Source organism: Chanos chanos, chromosome 6 (assembly GCF_902362185.1).
Source record: "Chanos chanos chromosome 6, fChaCha1.1, whole genome shotgun sequence".
NCBI classification, from domain to species: Eukaryota; Metazoa; Chordata; class Actinopteri; order Gonorynchiformes; family Chanidae; genus Chanos; species Chanos chanos.
In genome coordinates, this window is record NC_044500.1 from 25,994,116 (window position 1) to 26,012,625 (window position 18,510).

The 18,510-nt window shown below is 43.5% G+C and overlaps 1 protein-coding gene across 1 annotated transcript; it reads right to left on the reverse strand.

Annotated features, from left to right (window-relative positions):
* Positions 1 to 28: 28 nt before the first annotated feature.
* LOC115813872 (phosphatidate phosphatase LPIN2) lies at positions 29 to 18,261 on the reverse strand. The gene is made up of 20 exons (XM_030776541.1): positions 18,250 to 18,261; positions 12,584 to 12,784; positions 11,454 to 11,549; positions 11,010 to 11,251; positions 10,798 to 10,905; positions 10,415 to 10,523; positions 9,281 to 10,169; positions 8,895 to 9,009; positions 8,284 to 8,468; positions 8,050 to 8,143; positions 7,584 to 7,653; positions 7,300 to 7,392; positions 5,408 to 5,478; positions 4,810 to 4,942; positions 4,484 to 4,632; positions 4,291 to 4,377; positions 2,898 to 3,050; positions 2,301 to 2,415; positions 452 to 555; positions 29 to 301 (listed from the first exon to the last, which is right to left on the reverse strand). The coding sequence occupies exons 2-20, from the start codon at positions 12,773 to 12,775 to the stop codon at positions 157 to 159; spliced, it is 3,150 nt and encodes a 1,049-aa protein (XP_030632401.1). The 5' UTR covers positions 12,776 to 12,784; positions 18,250 to 18,261; the 3' UTR covers positions 29 to 156.
* Positions 18,262 to 18,510: the final 249 nt, after the last annotated feature.

Consider the following 18,510-nt stretch of genomic DNA (forward strand, 5'->3'; position numbering starts at 1 on the left):
GACAGAAAGAGAGAGAGAGAGAGAGAGAGAGAATCCACTTCAATGAAGAGCAATCCGGTGGGGAAAGAGATAAAAACAGAGAGAGTGAGCCTACTTTAATGAAGAGAGTTCCAGTGGAGATAGAGAGATGAAAACAGAGAGAGAGAGAGAGAGATTCTATGAGAGACAAGAGAGGTCCAGTGGGGGCAGAGGTTCCCTCCAGTACGAGAAATGACTGAACTCTGGGCAGTCGAAGGATGACCTCTGGCCTTTACAGATCACAGGGAAGAAATGCTCCACCATTTCACTCAGATGAGCATACCTAAGACACACACACACAGACGCGCACACACACAGGAGAGAACAGGAGAGCTGAGTTAGATATTAACCATTTGTATGCTTCTCTCTGATCTTATCAGACTGGCATCACTGTGTCTATAATGTTGACTGTGTGAAGATTTCGGTCACTCACGAGGACTTGTTGGCTTTGGTCTTCTCCTGGATGAGCTCTCCCTTTGGATTCACAGTGAAGATACGAGCCTCAGGCACTCCAACCTGCTTATATGCGTACACATCCTACAAATCCAAGAGACATACTCATTTAGAACTCACAACAGCCATAACCATACCTCCATAACGCAACACACACCTCCACAACACAACACCCACACTTCCACAACACCCACACCCACTTCTCCATTACACAACACCCACACCTCCACAACACAACACCCACACCTCCACAACACAACAACCACACCTCCACAACGCAACACCCACACCTCCGTAACGCAACGCCCACACCTCCGTAACGCAACGCCCACACCTCCGTAACGCAACACCACCCACACCTCCGTTACGCAACACCCACACCTCCATAACGCAACACCCATACCTCCATAACGCAACACCCATACCTCCATAACGCAACACCCACACCTCCACAACGCAACACCCACACCTCCACAACGCAACACCCACACCTCCACAACGCAACACCCACACCTCCATTACGCAACACCCACACCTCCATTACACAACACCCACAGCTCCGTAACGCAACACCCACACCTCCATTACACAACACCCACACCTCCACTACGCAACACCCACACCTCCACAACGCAACACCCACACCTCCATAACGCAACACCCACAGCTCCGTAACGCAACACCCACACCTCCATTACACAACACCCACACCTCCACTACGCAACACCCACACCTCCACAACGCAACACCCACACCTCCATAACGCAACACCCACACCTCCATAACGCAACACCCACACCTCCATTACACAACACCCACACCTCCATAATGCAACACCCACACCACCATAATGCAACACCCACAACTGCATAACGCAACACCCACAACTGCATAACGCAACACCCACACTTCAATTACACAACACCCACACCTCCATTACGCAACACCCACACCTCCATTACACAACACCCACACCTCCATTACACAACACCCACACCTCCACAACGCAACACCCACACCTCCACAACGCAACACCCACACCTCCACTACACAACACCCACACCTCCACAACGCAACACCCACACCTCCATTACACAACACCCACAACTGCATAACACAACACCCACACCTCCATTACACAACACCCACACCTCCACAACACCCACACCTCCATAACGCAACACCCACACCTCCATAACGCAACACCCACACCTCCACTACACAACACCCACACCTCCACAACGCAACACCCACACCTCCATTACACAACACCCACACCTCCATTACACAACACCCACACCTCCACTACACAACACCCACACCTCCACTACACAACAACCACACCTCCACAACGCAACACCCACACCTCCACAAAGCAACACCCACACCTCCACAAAGCAACACCCACACCTCCATAACGCAACACCCACACCTCCATAACGCAACACCCACACCTCCACAACGCAACACCCACACCTCCACAACGCAACACCCACACCTCCATAACGCAACGCCCACACCTCCATAACGCAACGCCCACACCTCCATAACGCAACGCCCACACCTCCATAACACAACACCCACACCTCAATAACCAGAGCACTGTTGGGCACTGTGTGAAGGGAAGGGCTCCATATGTGAGGCTGACATCATCAGTGACAATGGGCCCAGTGTGACTGGCATTATTTAAACTTACAGTTCTAGCATCTCTGTATTAATATTAATAACTGAGTGACACTATTGAGCAGCAGGGTGGCTAACTCAGGCTAACAGATTCGACTGAGTCAGTCTGTAAGTGAGGGTGACTGAGGCTCTGGGGAAGGGCTTACATTGCTCCTGTTGCCAAAGGCGGCGTAGAAGGGCTGTCTGTGTGGGTTGAAGAGGTCTCTGATGTCAGTGAGACACGCGATCTTAAACACCTCTGGCTTCTTCTCGATAACTTCCCTGTGGTGGGTACACACACACACAGGCGATGCAATGATACAGATAAGAAACTGAGAAGCAGAAGCTGATAACAATGCTTCTTAGTTCCTTTACAAGGCATGGTTCCCCATCTTTTGTGTGCGTGTGTGTGTGTGGTATTGAATGTATGCATATGTGGACGAGTGTGTGTGTGTGTGTTATGGTATGCGTGTGGATGTGTGTGTTTGTGTGAAGTTCCTGTGGTGTACATCTGTGTGTGTGTGGTACTGTATTTGTGTATATGTGGACAAGTGTGTGTGCGTGTGTGTGTGTGTGCGTGCGTGGTATTGCATGTGTGTATATGTGGACGAGTGTGTGTGTGTACCTGTGCAGTGTTGAGAACCAGGCTGCTGGAGGTAAAGAGCACAGGTTTGTGTGGTATGGTATGTATGTGTACATGAGAGGAGACATGCTGTGTGTGTGTGTGTGTGTGTGTGTGTGTGTATATTTTGTTCCGTGTGTACCTGTGTAGTGCTGAGAACAGGCTGCTGGGGGCGAGGAGAACAGGTCCTTTAGGGAGGACGGTTCCTTTGTCATTGACCCACTGTAGGTAACCTTTAGTGATGTCTGCCATGCCAATGGCCCGTGCAGAACAGTACAGAAACTTATAACCGTTCCTACACAGAGAACAACACAGTAAAAAAAACTCATAACCATTTCTGAGTGTTCTATAATTGCTATGTTTAAAGGTTTGGTGGGAAGTTGTTTTTGGAGTGTTCTGTAACTGGTGCACTTGGTTTGTTAAACTGGAGGTTTTATGGGGGTGTTGAAGACCTCTCTTTGGTGTGCGGTATCTAACATTATGGTTTATGTGGTTCCAGGTACGCTAGGTATGAACTCAAACCTGTTATGCTAGTGCTAGGTATGAACTCAAGCGTGTTACGCTAGTGCTAGGTATGAACTCAAACGTGTTACGCTAGTGTTAGGTATGAACTCAAACCTGTTACACTAGTGTTAAGTATGAACTCAAACGTGTTACGCTAATGTTACATATGAACTCAAACCTGTTACACTAGTGTTAAGTACAAACGCAAACGTGTTACACTAGTGTTACGTATGAACTGAAACTTGTTACACTAGTATTAGGTATGAACTCAAACCTGTTACGCTAGAGTTAAGTATGAACTCAAACCTGTTACGGTAGTGTTAGGTATCAACTGAAACTTGTTACACTAGTGTTAGGTATGAACTAGGGTTGCCACCCGTCCCATATAATACAGGATCGTCCTGTACTGGAAAATAAAATGCTGCGTCCCGTATTGAATCAATAAGGGATGCGATTTGTCCCATATTTTCGTACACCTAGTTTCATATCTACACTAGGTCTTCAAAGTGCTGAGAATACCATAACATCAAGTAAAACCAAACCAGTTATACATGCAGAGTGGGGAAGTTTAATTTCAGTGGTGACCTATAGACCAACAAGCTCTGCGTGTTGTGTTAGACTGCACATCAGCGTCATCATTTCCATTAGGTGTAACTCAGTGGTTTCCTTGTAGCTTACAATTAAAAATAGCGTCCCTTATAAAAGGTGGAAACCCTAGTATGAACTCATACGTGTTAAGCTAGCGCTAGGTATGAACTTAAACGTGTCATGCTAGTGCTAGGTATGAACTCAAATGTGTCACGCTAGTATTAGGTATGCACTTAAACCTGTAGTCGGTCCAGGACAGGGGCCTGGAAACACTGCCCTAGTTTATGGCAAGGTTTGGCAGTGAGGGATTTTATTAGCGTGAATTGAAGACTACGATGTTGTAATGTTTTAAAGTATGTGTCTTGAGTATGTGTGGTTTAAAGAGCTTCTGTTGCTGTGTTTTTGACTGAGTTGGTGTGTATACAGTTATGAAAATGGCTTACTGGTGTATTTTGTGGTAGAGTTTAGCAATGCCTTGGTGTGTCCAGTCTTTTCCCAGCTGAGGTAAAATATGCCCCAGTGCATCCGACCTATCGGAGTCAAAACCAGATGAGAGTAGTAAAACACACAAGCATCAAAGGCAAACACACACAGACAGACACACTCGCGCACACACACACACACATATATATTTACTTGGTAATGGTTCCGTCAATGTCAGAGATAATGACTTTGTCGTCCCAGTTCCACAGGTAGATGGCCGCTTCACAGCGACATGTTCCCTGATACTGCGTCGTCACACTAAACACAACCTTATTGGCCCCCTCTCGCAAGTTCAGACGTTCCTGAGAAAACATATACACACACACGCACGCACACTCATGTTAGCTTGTGTGATAGTCAAAGTGTACCGCATTTTATATTAGAAGAGGACTAGACATTCCACTCTTATTATTAACAGAAACTAACAGGAGGAGGGAAATGGGATTCTAAGAGAGGACTGTGGGTAGTGTAGTTCTTACTATCTGCTCAGAGGTAAGGCGAAGGGACTTGCGGTACATCTGACTGAGACACTGAGACATGGTCTCTGTCCCACTGCTCTGCCTTAGAGACACAGATGTATCCTCATCACTGAACAGCTCCACTGAGTGCTCTCTGCAAACACACACACACACGCATGTGCATACACACGCGCATACACACACACACATATACATATACACACATATACACGTACACACACACACACACATACACACGCACACAGATATGAATTTGTCTCTAAGTGTTCATATGCTGTCATCAATGAGACCCTAAGAGAGTCCAAAACAGTCAATACAGTCCAATGCTATTTACCACAATTCAATATTCACATTGTCCTGTCACGGACTACTTCTCTCACACACACAGACCCACACACTTATTTCATTAGAGTTCAGTGGGAGAAAAATCAGTGTGTCAAAGTCACATTAATAATGTGGTACATTCTCTCACATGATCCAGTCTATCATCACAAACGTACACAAAGACACACAGTCCCTCAGTCTCTCTCTCTCTCTCTCATACACACTCACGTACAGCCATACACTCACTCAACCGGATACCTAGACGGTCTCTTACTTTAATGAGGGTCCAGAGGGAGAGACAGGGGACTCCATTTGGGCCTCCTCTGAGTCGGGCTTTGAGTTGGCCTGAGGGGGAGGGGGGAGTGACAGAGAGGAGAGAAATACAGATCAGTCTTCTCAATTTCCTCTCAAGGCAGTGAGGCTCAAATTAGAAATAATCTCAGCAAATTACAATTATAGAAAATTATGCTCTTATCCACAAGAACTGCATTTACTCATGTGCAAAAGAACAAAGTGCTTTTCCATTGCAAGAATTTTTTCAGGAACTCAGGAACTTCACCCCTTTTTCCACTGGAAGAACCTGGGTCGATTTTGATTACTGAACCATAGCTTCTGAACAGATCAGCAGCTACTGGGGTGGTGTGCGGAGCTTTCAGTACTGACTGTCACTGATTGGTCTAACACAAGTTTTACAGAACAACCAAAGGAGACCTCCTGCCATTCTTGGAGACCACAGTAACCAGTATTTTTCAATACTATAGTGCACTTTCTGCATCACATGCTCCTTTTTTACATAATCTTCATGCAGTGCGGTAAGAAAGCAAACACAAGTGGATTCATGAACTGTGTAGTTCCTTTTCTTGACAGTTCCAGAAAAAAAGTTCCAGAACCTTGGTGGAAGAGTGCTTATGCTACATAACATAGAAAACTGAAAGTAAAATAAATTAAACACAGCTGTCCAATAATCTTCTGAGAGAACAAATCAGTAGTTACGGATTGGCTTGAATAAAGTGCTCAAAAGTACACAGTACCTTACAACTAAAGCAGGGCTGGGCTGAGAGGATGCTGCATCAGATTAGAGCTCTGTAGAATGTGCTTTACTGTCACTGTCAGTATTAATGTGACTGTACCTGACTGTTATTATTAATGTGACTGTACCTGCCTGTCATTATTAATGTGACTTTACCTGACTGTCAGTATTACTGTGACTGTACCTGACTGTCATTATTAATGTGACTGTACCTGGTTGTCATTATTAATGTGACTGTACCTGGTTGTCAGTGTTAATGTGACTGTACCTGACTGTCAGTATTAATGTGACTGTACCTGACTGTCAGTATTAATGCAACTGTACCTGACTGTCAGTATTAATGTGACTGTACCTGCCTGTCAGTATTACTGTGACTTTACCTGCCTGTCAGTATTAATGTGACTGTACCTGCCTGTCAGTATTACTGTGACTGTACCTGACTGTCAGTATTACTGTGACTGTACCTGCCTGTCATTATTAATGTGACTGTACCTGGTTGTCATTATTAATGTGACTGTACCTGACTGTCAGTATTACTGTGACTTTACCTGCCTGTCATTATTAATGTGACTGTACCTGGTTGTCAGTATTAATGTGACTGTACCTGGTTGTCAGTATTAATGTGACTGTACCTGACTGTCATTATTAATGTGACTGTACCTGGTTGTCATTATTAATGTGACTGTACCTGACTGTCAGTATTACTGTGACTTTACCTGCCTGTCATTATTAATGTGACTGTACCTGGTTGTCAGTATTAATGTGACTGTACCTGGTTGTCAGTATTAATGTGACTGTACCTGACTGTCAGTATTACTGTGACTGTACCTGACTGTCAGTATTAATGTGACTTTACCTGCCTGTCATTATTAATGTGACTGTACCTGGTTGTCATTATTAATGTGACTGTACCTGGTTGTCAGTATTAATGTGACTGTACCTGGTTGTCAGTATTACTGTGACTGTACCTGACTGTCAGTATTAATGTGACTTTACCTGCCTGTCATTATTAATGTGACTGTACCTGGTTGTCAGTATTAATGTGACCGTACCTGGTTGTCATCATTAATGTGACTGTACCTGACTGTCAGTATTAATGTAACTGTACCTGACTGTCAGTATTAATGTGACTGTACCTGATTGTTGTCCATGTCTTTTTTTCGCCAGGAAAACCACCAGCGTCCAGACTTCTTTGGCATCTTGTCTTTCACTAGCTGCTCAATGGTGCTCTGCCAAAAAAGACGATATTTTTCTGTTTTTAGTCAATGCGCCCCCCCCCCCCCCCCCCCCCCCCCCAGTGAAGAACAGCACAATTAGTGAGTGCATCCAGGGAGATCGGTGTTTTGGTGCAAAAGAACACAGTTTAAAAAAAGAGAGATTGAGATTAAGAGAGAGAGAGGGAGAGAGAGATAACCTATACCTTTGGCAGATTTTTCTGGAAGGCTTGCATTGAGAGAATCATTGGAGCCGCTACTGCCCAGTTATAATACCTAACAATAAAAACAAACATTATCCATTAACCATTCAAAACAAACATTATCCATTAACCATTCAAAACAAACATTATCCATTAACCATCAGAAACAAACATTATCCATTAACCATTCAAAACAAACATTATCCATTAACCATCAGAAACAAACATTAACCATTAACTATCAGAAACAAACATTAACCATTAACTATCAGAAAGAGAAAGAAAAAAAACATTTATTTATATATTGTGTAATTTCACAATGGCCTGGTTAATTTAAAGTAATATGTTTTAGACATAATTCAGATGTCCAATGAGAAGAGTTTTTTTCTCTTAAACAATCCTGACTTTCTACAGCAGTTGGACTAAAATGAAGTGGTTAAGGCATTCTGTTTTGAAGACTCGTGCTGACTTTGAGTTGATGCAGATGACCAGGTTTGGATCTTCAATGATTCCTGGATTATTCACAAAATCCTGATACTTCACTCTGTGTTCCATAAACTTCTCTATCAGGGGAAAAAACAAGCAAAAGAAAAAAAAAATGAAACACTATGGCTAAATGTTTGAGTGTTCATCTTGTTGTCTTTTACAGGCATGTCTTTGTTTTTATATGTCTTTCACCCTTTTTCTTTTGTTCTCTCTGTACCTTTGCTGATCTGGCTGGTCCCTCCGGCCCCCCCACACAGAGACATGGACACATCCATGGTGTCTGAGGTGGAGTCCGACAGGTAGTCTGTCCCACTGTCCATGTTCCCACTGACCACCGACTGGGGAGACTGGTTTCCAGATGGGGGGGAGGGGCTGACCCGCTCAGGGCTGTGATCCCTGAGAGTCAGCATAAGAGAGAGAGAGAGAGAGAGAGAGAGAGAGATAAACAGTTATAGGAAACACACTAATATGGGAACGAATGACATGTTATCAGAAATATACACATACTTGTTCTTCTGATGCCCTTTAGCACTGTGCATTCATGAAGAGTTTGACTGCATTCTACATTCCTAGCATTTGCTTTTTTCATTTGGATTCTTACCCACTTTTCACCCAGTTTGGAATGTTGGAATGGCCCATGTCCCTGTAGTATGAAAGGAATGCATGCCACAACAATGCATCTCAGCTACTAACAGTAACGCAACAAATCTTTCACTTCAAGTGCATGAATTTTCGTAATATGTGTACCCAACGATATATAACATGTAGTCTCAAAATTGTCTCTGGCATGTTTTGCTGACATTTATCCAGAAAGTTCATTAGAAAAATGCACGTCCTGTCCTCTCTGACCTCTTAGGGAAATAGAGGGCTGCCACCCCAGGGTCAAGGTCAGACAGGTCGTCGAGGTAGATATCAGACGGCCCCAGATGCTGACTGCGCTTAGCTGGAGAGAGAGAGAGGGAGAGAGAGAGAGCACGAGAGAGAAAGAGAGAGAACAGGGTGAGGGAAGGGTGATGGTTAGGAAAAGATGTGCTCCAACAAACTGTAAATAGTTTTTATTAAAAAAAAAAAAAAAAAGTTAATAAAAAAGTATAATGAAACAGTTTTTATACAACAACCTGCCAGTATATCAAGAAAACAGTAATTTGTGGTCAGTATGTTAGAGTAAATAAATGTTGGTGAAACTAAACGGACAAGCACAGATGAATAAATACCTTTTTTCTTTTCCTGTGCATCAGCTGCTTTAGAGGTGGACTCCGTGAGGTCAGCCTGGCCCTCTGATTGGACAGAAACCTCTGCAGCTTCTGTCAATCCAGCAGTCTGTGCATCCTGATTGGCCTGAGAGTTGTCAATGTTGAGCTCCCTCTCCTCCTCATCTGCTCCTTCGCTGGAGGGGTCAATTCCACTATCTCCTTCATTCAGGACTGTTTTCCTTCCTGTGTCTTCACATCTAGATTCAACCAGGACTTTTTTCTCGACCATCCGATCTATTCTAATGGTTTCGACTGTGCTCTCTGTGCTTTTTGCGTTGGCTATGCTAATAGTTGAAACCGATCGAGCAGCTCTGGCCACGCTCACTGTGCCGGACGCGCTGACTGTGTCTGTGTTACCCAAGTGATCCAGAGATATTGTGGTAGCTGGGTGAGCGTTGTTGTTTGTGGTAACAGAGCTAGCTGTATTAGCAGGGGAAGTAGTGTTATCTGTATGTGCTCCAGTGTCTGTTTTGGTATCATTAGCTGTGTTGGCTAAGCTACCCATGCTGAGTGTATTAGTTGTACATTCACGTTGGCTGCTCTGGGCCTCCTCTCCATCCAGACCAGACCAAGACTGCAGGTACGTGTCCTTTCCAGGACCTAGTGTCTCCACCTGGGGCAATGTGTGTGGAAAAGCCCCTGCAATGGGAGAGGACAGCTCTGGTAGTGTATCTGCAGGGTATGGCTCTGTCACCACTGTCCTTGGTTCTGGCCTCACCACGGTAATGGTTACCATGGGATCAGAAGAGTCCATATCAAAGGAGTCCTGGCGATGGATTGTGCGAAAATGAGAGTTTTTTGAGGGGGTCAGGGGAGAGGGTGGGGCCTCCATCACTGTAGCTTGACAAACCTTAAGAGAAAGAGAAAGAGAAAAAAAGGAAGAAAGAGAGAGGTGTTAGCTGCAATGTCTTTGCATTAACACAACAAAGTGTCTTCCAAACACCGCTACCAACACGACATACACTCAAATCAGACTCAAAGGGGTAAAAAACAATAAATAGCGAGTCTTCAGAAGAGGGCAGCGGTACATGCTTCGTGTCAACGCTGAGTGATATTTGTATGTAGTGTGTGCTGGCATGAGAGTGTGAGTGGTACCTCAGGAAAACCGCCCCAGTCCCAGTGGACCTGAGGACCAGTGGACTCCTGGCTCTTCATCAGTAACTCTGAGTCACTCTTGGGCGAGGAGGACCGGCTGTAAAAAACACTACTGAACAGAGAGAGAGTGAGAGAGAAAAGAGAGAGAGAAAGATAGAGAGGGAGTAGAGAGACAAAGTGAGTAAGGGAGGGGGAAAAGGAGAGAGAGACAAACAGAATGTGTGAAATAAAAAAAAGCATATTCAAAAACTGCTGAAATGACTATATGAACATTCCAACATCTGTCATACTTAAGTCAGTCATTAACTCACTTCTTTTAAAAACTATAGCTACTTGTGTGTGTGTGTGTGTGTGTGTGTGTGTGTGTGTGTAAGTGTGAATACTTTTCATTAGGAGAGCACTCTCCGTCAGAGTGCGGATGGACATCTCGAGCCTGATTGGCTGGCAGCTCTTCAAAAGGCTCCTCGGACAGAGAGTAATACACAGACTTACTGCAGAGAGAGAAAAAAACAAAACAAAACAATAACTTCCATTAGCCATGTCAGTCATCCCAACACCCAAATGACTCCTCGTTAAAAACAAAAAGTCACCTCACCATGCTACCATGGGAGACACGAATTCATCGTTATGTGCCTCCTGCTCTGGCTGCTCCCTCTCCTCTGAGGAGGAGCTGCTGCCCTCGCTGCGGAGGTGCGTGTCGGAACGCAATCGCTTCTTCCGACGTTTTTTCCGTCTGGAGGAGGACGAGGACGTGCTGGAGTGGGTCTCCACCGCCTCCTCGTTCTCTGGAACCTCAATGGGAATGGGAGACGTACAGAGGTGAGCAGGCACCTCCACCTGAGAGAGAGAGACAGTCAGACAGACAGAGACAGAGACAGAGACAGGCTATGGGTGATGAGAAGCCATTAAACTGAAATGAAGTCAAACTAATTCAGTGTATGAGAAAAGTGAAAGGTGAAGAAAAAAACATTTTTATTCCAACGTGTGAGAGAAATGACACAATAATATTCCCAGGGAAAACACCATTTTCCATTCTCACCCCAAAATTTTCATTTTCTTCCACAAAGAAGGCCTCTCCATTGTCTCCTAGCTTCATGTGCAGGTGAACAGGCTCTCCATTGATCTCAATGTCCACCTGAGAACACACTCATACAGTCAGAAATACCTGAGAACGCACTCATACGGTCACAGACACCTGAGAACACACTCATGCAGTCACAGACACCTGAAAACACACTCATACAGTCACAGACACCTGAAAACACACTCATACAGTCACAGACACCTGAAAACACGCTCATACAGTCAGAAATACCTGAGAACATGCTCATACAGTCACAGACACCTGAAAACACGCTCATACAGTCAGAAATACCTGAGAACATGCTCATACAGTCACAGACACCTGAAAACACGCTCATACAGTCAGAAATACCTGAGAACGCACTCATACGGTCACAGACACCTGAGAACACACTCATACAGTCACAGACACCTGAAAACACGCTCATACAGTCACAGACACCTGAGAACACGCTCATACAGTCACAGACACCTGAGAACATGCTCATACAGTCACAGACACCTGAGAACATGCTCATACAGTCACAGACACCTGAGAACACACTCATACAGTCACAGACACCTGAAAACATGCTCATACAGTCACAGACACCTGAGAACACACTCATACAGTCAAAGACACCTGAAAACACACTCATACAGTCACAGACACCTCTTCATTTGCACTGTGCTCCACTTCCAAATCAAGCTTTCAGCTGTGTGTCAGTTGTCTTGACCTCACCAAAAATATATATCAGAAATTCATTCAGCTGATATAAAAAGACACACTAACGTAATTAAAAGAAAAAAAACCCAACCTGAAACTCACTTCTGTCAAAACATTCTTACCTCTTAACCAGTAACTTTACTTCACTCTTATGTGTTTTAGGCACAAGTAGTATATTTAAACAATAACAACAAAAAAACAATAAAACATACATCCTTGGTTCCTGGCACAAACCTTTGTGTACTGAGACATGCTGATTTAAGCCTGTTGGCTATTTATTTTCTCTTTTGGACAAGTGACTGCTAAATGACTAAATCTATGCGCAAACGTAGAAATTAAAATACCAGATTCCATTTTACCAACATTCCGCAGGCCCTTACCACTTTCTCCTTAGAGCGGAGCACTCCCAGTTTCCCAAAGCGGACATGGAACGGTGAACACTGGAGGCTCCCATCCGGCTGCCGCACGACAATGACATCAATGCCTCCCGTTAGCGTGGCAGGGTTTAAACCGCGATAAAGTTCTTTAACTGTCACAAAAACCGTCTCTGCCAACTGACCCACGTAGTTCATGGTCTGGGACTGGAGGGAGGGGGGAGAGAAAATGAGAGAGAGAGAGAAAGAGAGAGACACCAGTGAAACAACAGAATCTGATAACGGACTCTCTCATACCATTATAACTGAAAAGAAGAGATGAAGTAAAGAAAAAAAAACATTTACATAATATAAACTAAAACTGGAAACAGTCCACAGTGTAGTCAGTTAACCTTCAGACTGGGTGAAGCAGGAGATGAAACCACCTTAATGAAACAATGAAGAGCAGAACACAATTATAAAGAATGAGAAAACAGACCCTTTGAGAGAGAAAAGGTCGAGTGTTTAGTGGAAAATAAAGAGCCTCATTAAACTCTTCATACGCTAAGTGGATGTATTATTCTCAATGTAAAACCATGTTAGGTTTCCCTGACAGACAGAGTAACCCAACCACAACTCTCAATTAACAACACAGAATCAACACACACCAATAACAGTGAGAAACACAGTTGGACCACAAATGTCTGAGATGAGCAGTCAAGAACTATACATACACACTGGTCTTTGCAGGATCCTCCCAAATCAAACATTCACAGTGTGAAGAGTGTAATATGATCCTATGAATAAAAGTGAGATAAAAACCCACACGCTTCTAAAAGAGATGGGGGCGGGGGGGAGTCTTAAACAAGGTCAAGACCGAGAATTTGCCAAAAGAAACTGAGGTCCATTCAGAGTCAGTGACCAGGATCATTCCCTTCAGTTCAGACCTCCTCACATTAGACAGTCAACGAATCTCATCAGTCATTTCACATCTCAGTCACTCAGACACCTCTCAGAACCTCCTACAGTCCAGTGTCCACTCACACCTACACCAACAGGAGTAAGGTCTGTAATAAGACAGCAGCCGCACGTCACTTTCCACTCCTCCTGCACAATTACTCATCTTGTTTCCCTGTTTACAGCTGGCCAACAGATGAATCTGAAGAAATTAATAGTAAGAAGAGAACACATCACTCATTCACTCATATGTTTAAGTGGTGTCTGGCAGCAGGATGAAAGAACTACAGCATCTCGCTCTGGATCTGCTAACATCACACCAAAAGGATGTGTATTCATTACTGTGTCTAGCTATTGCTTAAGTAACTGACTCATTTGTTTTGACCAATCCAAAGAGTATGAACTTGCAAAAAAAACAGGTAGCTCTGTCTTTTGAAAGCCTTAGACTTGGCCTCTCTGTGCCAAGCAAGTAGAACTGGATACACAAACCATTCAGTGGAATCCCGAAGTTAGCTCGTTTGTTTTGAAAGTGTGCCAAGTGATTCTAAATAATTGTTCCACGTCAGAACTACAGAACGGTATTGTAATAAAAGCGTTTTGGGGTGGGTTTTTGTGCAGAGCAGTTTTGGGCAGGGTTCTGCGAGCCAAACACACAATTACAATCTAGAACACAAGAGCCAGGACGTAGAACCACAACGAACACACTCGACTTCATTCAACGATACACTACATATAAATTAAAAACACAGAGGATGCCCAGTAACTTCTTTATGTATTCTGCTTCCTTGAAAGCTAAAGAAACGCCCTCAGGAAATGGAGATTTCAGTAAAAACCATTAAGTGTTTGAAGACGTGCGCACGACCACACTACCTGCCTAAACATGTTGGGACAAATGTATTAGCTGATCGCTACAGTTCTTTCGCTTTGTCTTACCTCTGGTCACGTCCGGCCGTTTTCTTATCCCCCGAACATTCCTCACGACTGTTTACATACCTCCACGTTTTAAGTGAACAAGACTACACACGGCCAAAGCCTGAAAACCCCAACAGTGCTTAAAAGGTTTTTACTGAAAATAAAAAGTCTTTGGGGATGCGTCTGTCCAGAGAAAAAGGACACAGTACATTTTGGTGATAGCACACTGCCACCTGAGTACCGTTACTAACTATGTTCTCCAAGTAGACAAAGCAGTTAGCTAGGCTCTCATGTGATTAACACATGATTTAATATCTAATTACAGGCACATTTTATTTATTTTTTATTTTGATAACTAACTTTCAGAGAACACTTAAGATGTGTCAGTTTTGCTGTTACAGGAAAAACAACTCTTGTATCCTGACTTGACCCTGAAGACACTAATAATTTTACCCTGTTCTAATCAGGCGACCACGTGTGGGATTTTACTGTAGAAAAAAAAACAGGTGGTAAATTTCCAGTAGCTCCACAGGTTTTTTATTACAACCCCACCACAGTATTCACTCATTTCATAATCTGTTACTCAAAGTATCTGTCACAGAAAAACACTTTTAGACAAACTTGTAACAATGAAGAAAACATGCAGGGAAAAGAAAGACAACATATTGCAAGACTAAAGTTAGTCCTTTGAATCCAGTGACTTCCATACAAGCACTTGATTAAAGAAAAAAGAAAAAAAAATCAGAGAATCGTTGACCATTTACAAAAACTCTTACATAAGCACTGTTTGTGAATCAACTCTGTGTCAAATGCTTGCAGTTTTAGTATTAAACAAAGCAAACCTGTAATTTCACAAAACGTAACTCCCAAGATCATAAAACTGTGTTATCTAATGGCAAGCCTTCTGCTAACTTAGTATCCATCCTTGTTAATGATGTGTTAACTAACTGTTAGCTACTGGTTATCTAAGAACGTCACTGTCACAGGTTGTACTAGCTGTTCTCTGTCAGCATAACCACGTGAAACAAACTTCTTCCCTCGACAAGCGTAACGTCTTACCCACAGTGAGGGATGGAGATGTCCCCTCGCTGTCAAACCAGATCCCCTCCAACCTCCAGCTGCCATGCAGGGCTAACACCTCCGTCATACCCCAGTGCCTCCTCTCCCTCTGGGCCTTGGTCTAGTTCAACCTCCCGCATACACCATCCAACTCCAGACACACTAACTGGGAGTCACTATGAGTAACCTTACAAAGCTCACGGACTAAAGCTAGAGCCTCTCTCTGTCTCTGTCTCTCTCTCTGTGGTGCTAACAGGTGCATGTATTTTTCCCCATGGTTAGCTGATGGTGGTAGAAAGTGTATGTGTGTGACTGATGCTGTAGAAATAGAATAATGAGAGTTTGAGAGAATGCCAGCATATTCAGCTTCACTCACCCCAACCCCCACCCCTCAACCCTGCTTTCATTCACTACACACACACACACACACACACATCAAAGAATCACAATCAAATGCATACAAAGTGTCCTGCTCTGAAACAACCTCAGTGACACTGACACACACACACACACACACACCCCTGGTCTCTCCCTCTTTCCCTATATACCCAGACTAAAGCAAAATGAGTATTTGCAAACAGACACAAACACTGTCCATAGCTCAACACTGACATCCTTTTCTGTGTGTTATCCTCACAGGTGACAGTCTTTACATACACACACAGTGCTAAGTCACACTTCCAACTGCTCACAATACCCAGGCCAGCAGTTTGTGACAAGCTGAAAAACTCTGTTGTCATCCTTAATGCTGTCTGTGTGTGTGTGTGTGTGTGTGTGTGTGTGTGTGTGTGTGACCAAGACTACAGGCAGTCAAACTGTGGGTACGAATCATGGCTAACCACATGCACTTCAGCTTCTTTATTGCTGAGAAAACCACAAGAAACTGTTACTCTGTTACCAGATGGATCATGACACCTTTCTGTTAAAACTTTAAACAAAGATGAGTAAAGACTGTTCCCTTTCTGTAAAAGGCACATGGGGGAAGGAGAGAGAGAGAGAAAGAGAAAGAAATCTATGAGATGAGCGATGTTTTGTTTGACATCAGTATTGGCAAATTGTAGATCAATTTTTCAGCTTTGAAGTTTGTAACATGCAAATGACAGATTTTCTGTCAGTCAATATTAACTGTGACTCATTCGCTTCATGTTTTTTTTAAGTGTTGTTGTGATAGTAATAGCCTACTTTTCTAGAATTTGCCAGTGGCAGCAGTTTGTGGAATACACAAAGCCACAAAATGTACCATGTCAGCTAGTGCACTGGGGGAATGGGCACACAGAGAATAGAGAACGGGACACAGAAGTTCAGGCAGCGAGGTCTTGCAGAGTTCGGCAGACCCTTTGAGAGGCAATAACACTGCCCACAGGGCGACGTGGAGAAGTCGTGGGGCCAGACAGTAGGGGGTGACCTCAAGAATAGTGGGAGTAAAGAACAGCTTTATCAAAACGACGTTTGTGAATTTGATGACGGAAAACCGGGCTGACAGTTTTACTTCTCCGGATGATGCAGACGAAGGGTTTACGCAAATCGTGTAATCCGTCGATGTCGGTTACATTAAATTTTAGCAATTAGCCGACATACAATTGTACAACGCCTGTTGTGAAATTGGGTTGAGGGACGACGCAAACTGGTGTGCGAGAAATTTTGGCTTAGAGTTCCGAAATGCCATTTAGTGCTCAGTCGAATTGGTTCGAGGTAAAACACGCCGCAGGCATGTTAAGCAATTTCGTCTGTGACTGTTTCGGCTGAAAATGAATAACTCCGAGAGAACATACATCCATAAGACATGCAATTATGTTTACACATACAATACCATATTACTTTTTTGTAAAAACATGTGTACGCAAAACCTACCTACTGGATGACGAGGTGAAAACGGCTATTTTCGTATTTCCTCGTCAGGTTAACTGTGAATACAATCGACCCATCGATGCTTATCTAAAGAAGTGCACAGATGACTTCATCCAAGGGTCAGTTCCACGTTCTCCATCTGTCCATGGACAGATAGCCAGCTAATGTTTGCCTATTTCGATTTAAACACATTGCTAGAATCTAATCTACACGTTGTTAAGTATACAAATAGGCTGTAACTTTTAAGTGAAAAAAACCCTCTTATATACTTCGTTGTGTACGAAGACCCCGGTCGTAACAAAGTTACTTTCTCATACTGTTTCGTGTATAATCATACTTTTCATATAAGGGACACAGCATGATAGCTCGATGTGTCAGTTCGTGCACTTTTGCCAGGAATGACACCCCTGCCCCTCTTTTCTGAAACCTCTTAAACAAAAAAAGACGTTATAGTTGTTTTACAAATCGGACAATTCACGCAAGTTTGTGTATCATGTGTGATTTTTTCCCCCAATCTCGTGTAAACAACTGCACTTGCTTACGAGGACGTTTCAGTGAAGACACGTTAGCGTACTGTCATCAAAACATCAATTACGTTTGTTATTTCAGACGAAAATAGTTTGCCTGTGCCACCACTATATGGTAATGAATTTCACTGTCTGAGTCTTTAGATGTTTGTAGATCAAATGAACCGAATGGATGAAATCGCCAGTGAGGGTTTTCAAGTTCTCATCAAGACAATAGGGATAGTTATTATCCAACACATGGAGGTATTGCAGTTAACATTACTTTGAGTGAATTTCCTTTTTCAAAAAAATAAACATGACACAACTGTCTGCTCGACATGGACTGCGTACAGTTCGATTTTAATCACTTCTAAATAGCACATCCAACTTTAAATTAGAAATCGCTCTTACCTTTACGATGAGGATTTGGCAGAAACGTTTCAATCAAACTTCCTGCTTCAAACGCCTGCGCAAACAAACTTTCTGTTTGGACCGCATCACATGTCAATCACACTGAAAGACCAATTAAGGACTAGAAAATCAGAAGTTACGCCTTCCGTTGCTGTGATCTTTATACATATTTAAAGACTGCAGTAACAACTTGATACGTCGTCATTTCAGAATTGTCGGTGGTGTATTAAAACTGTGTGTTTAGAGGGCTGGCACTGTAAA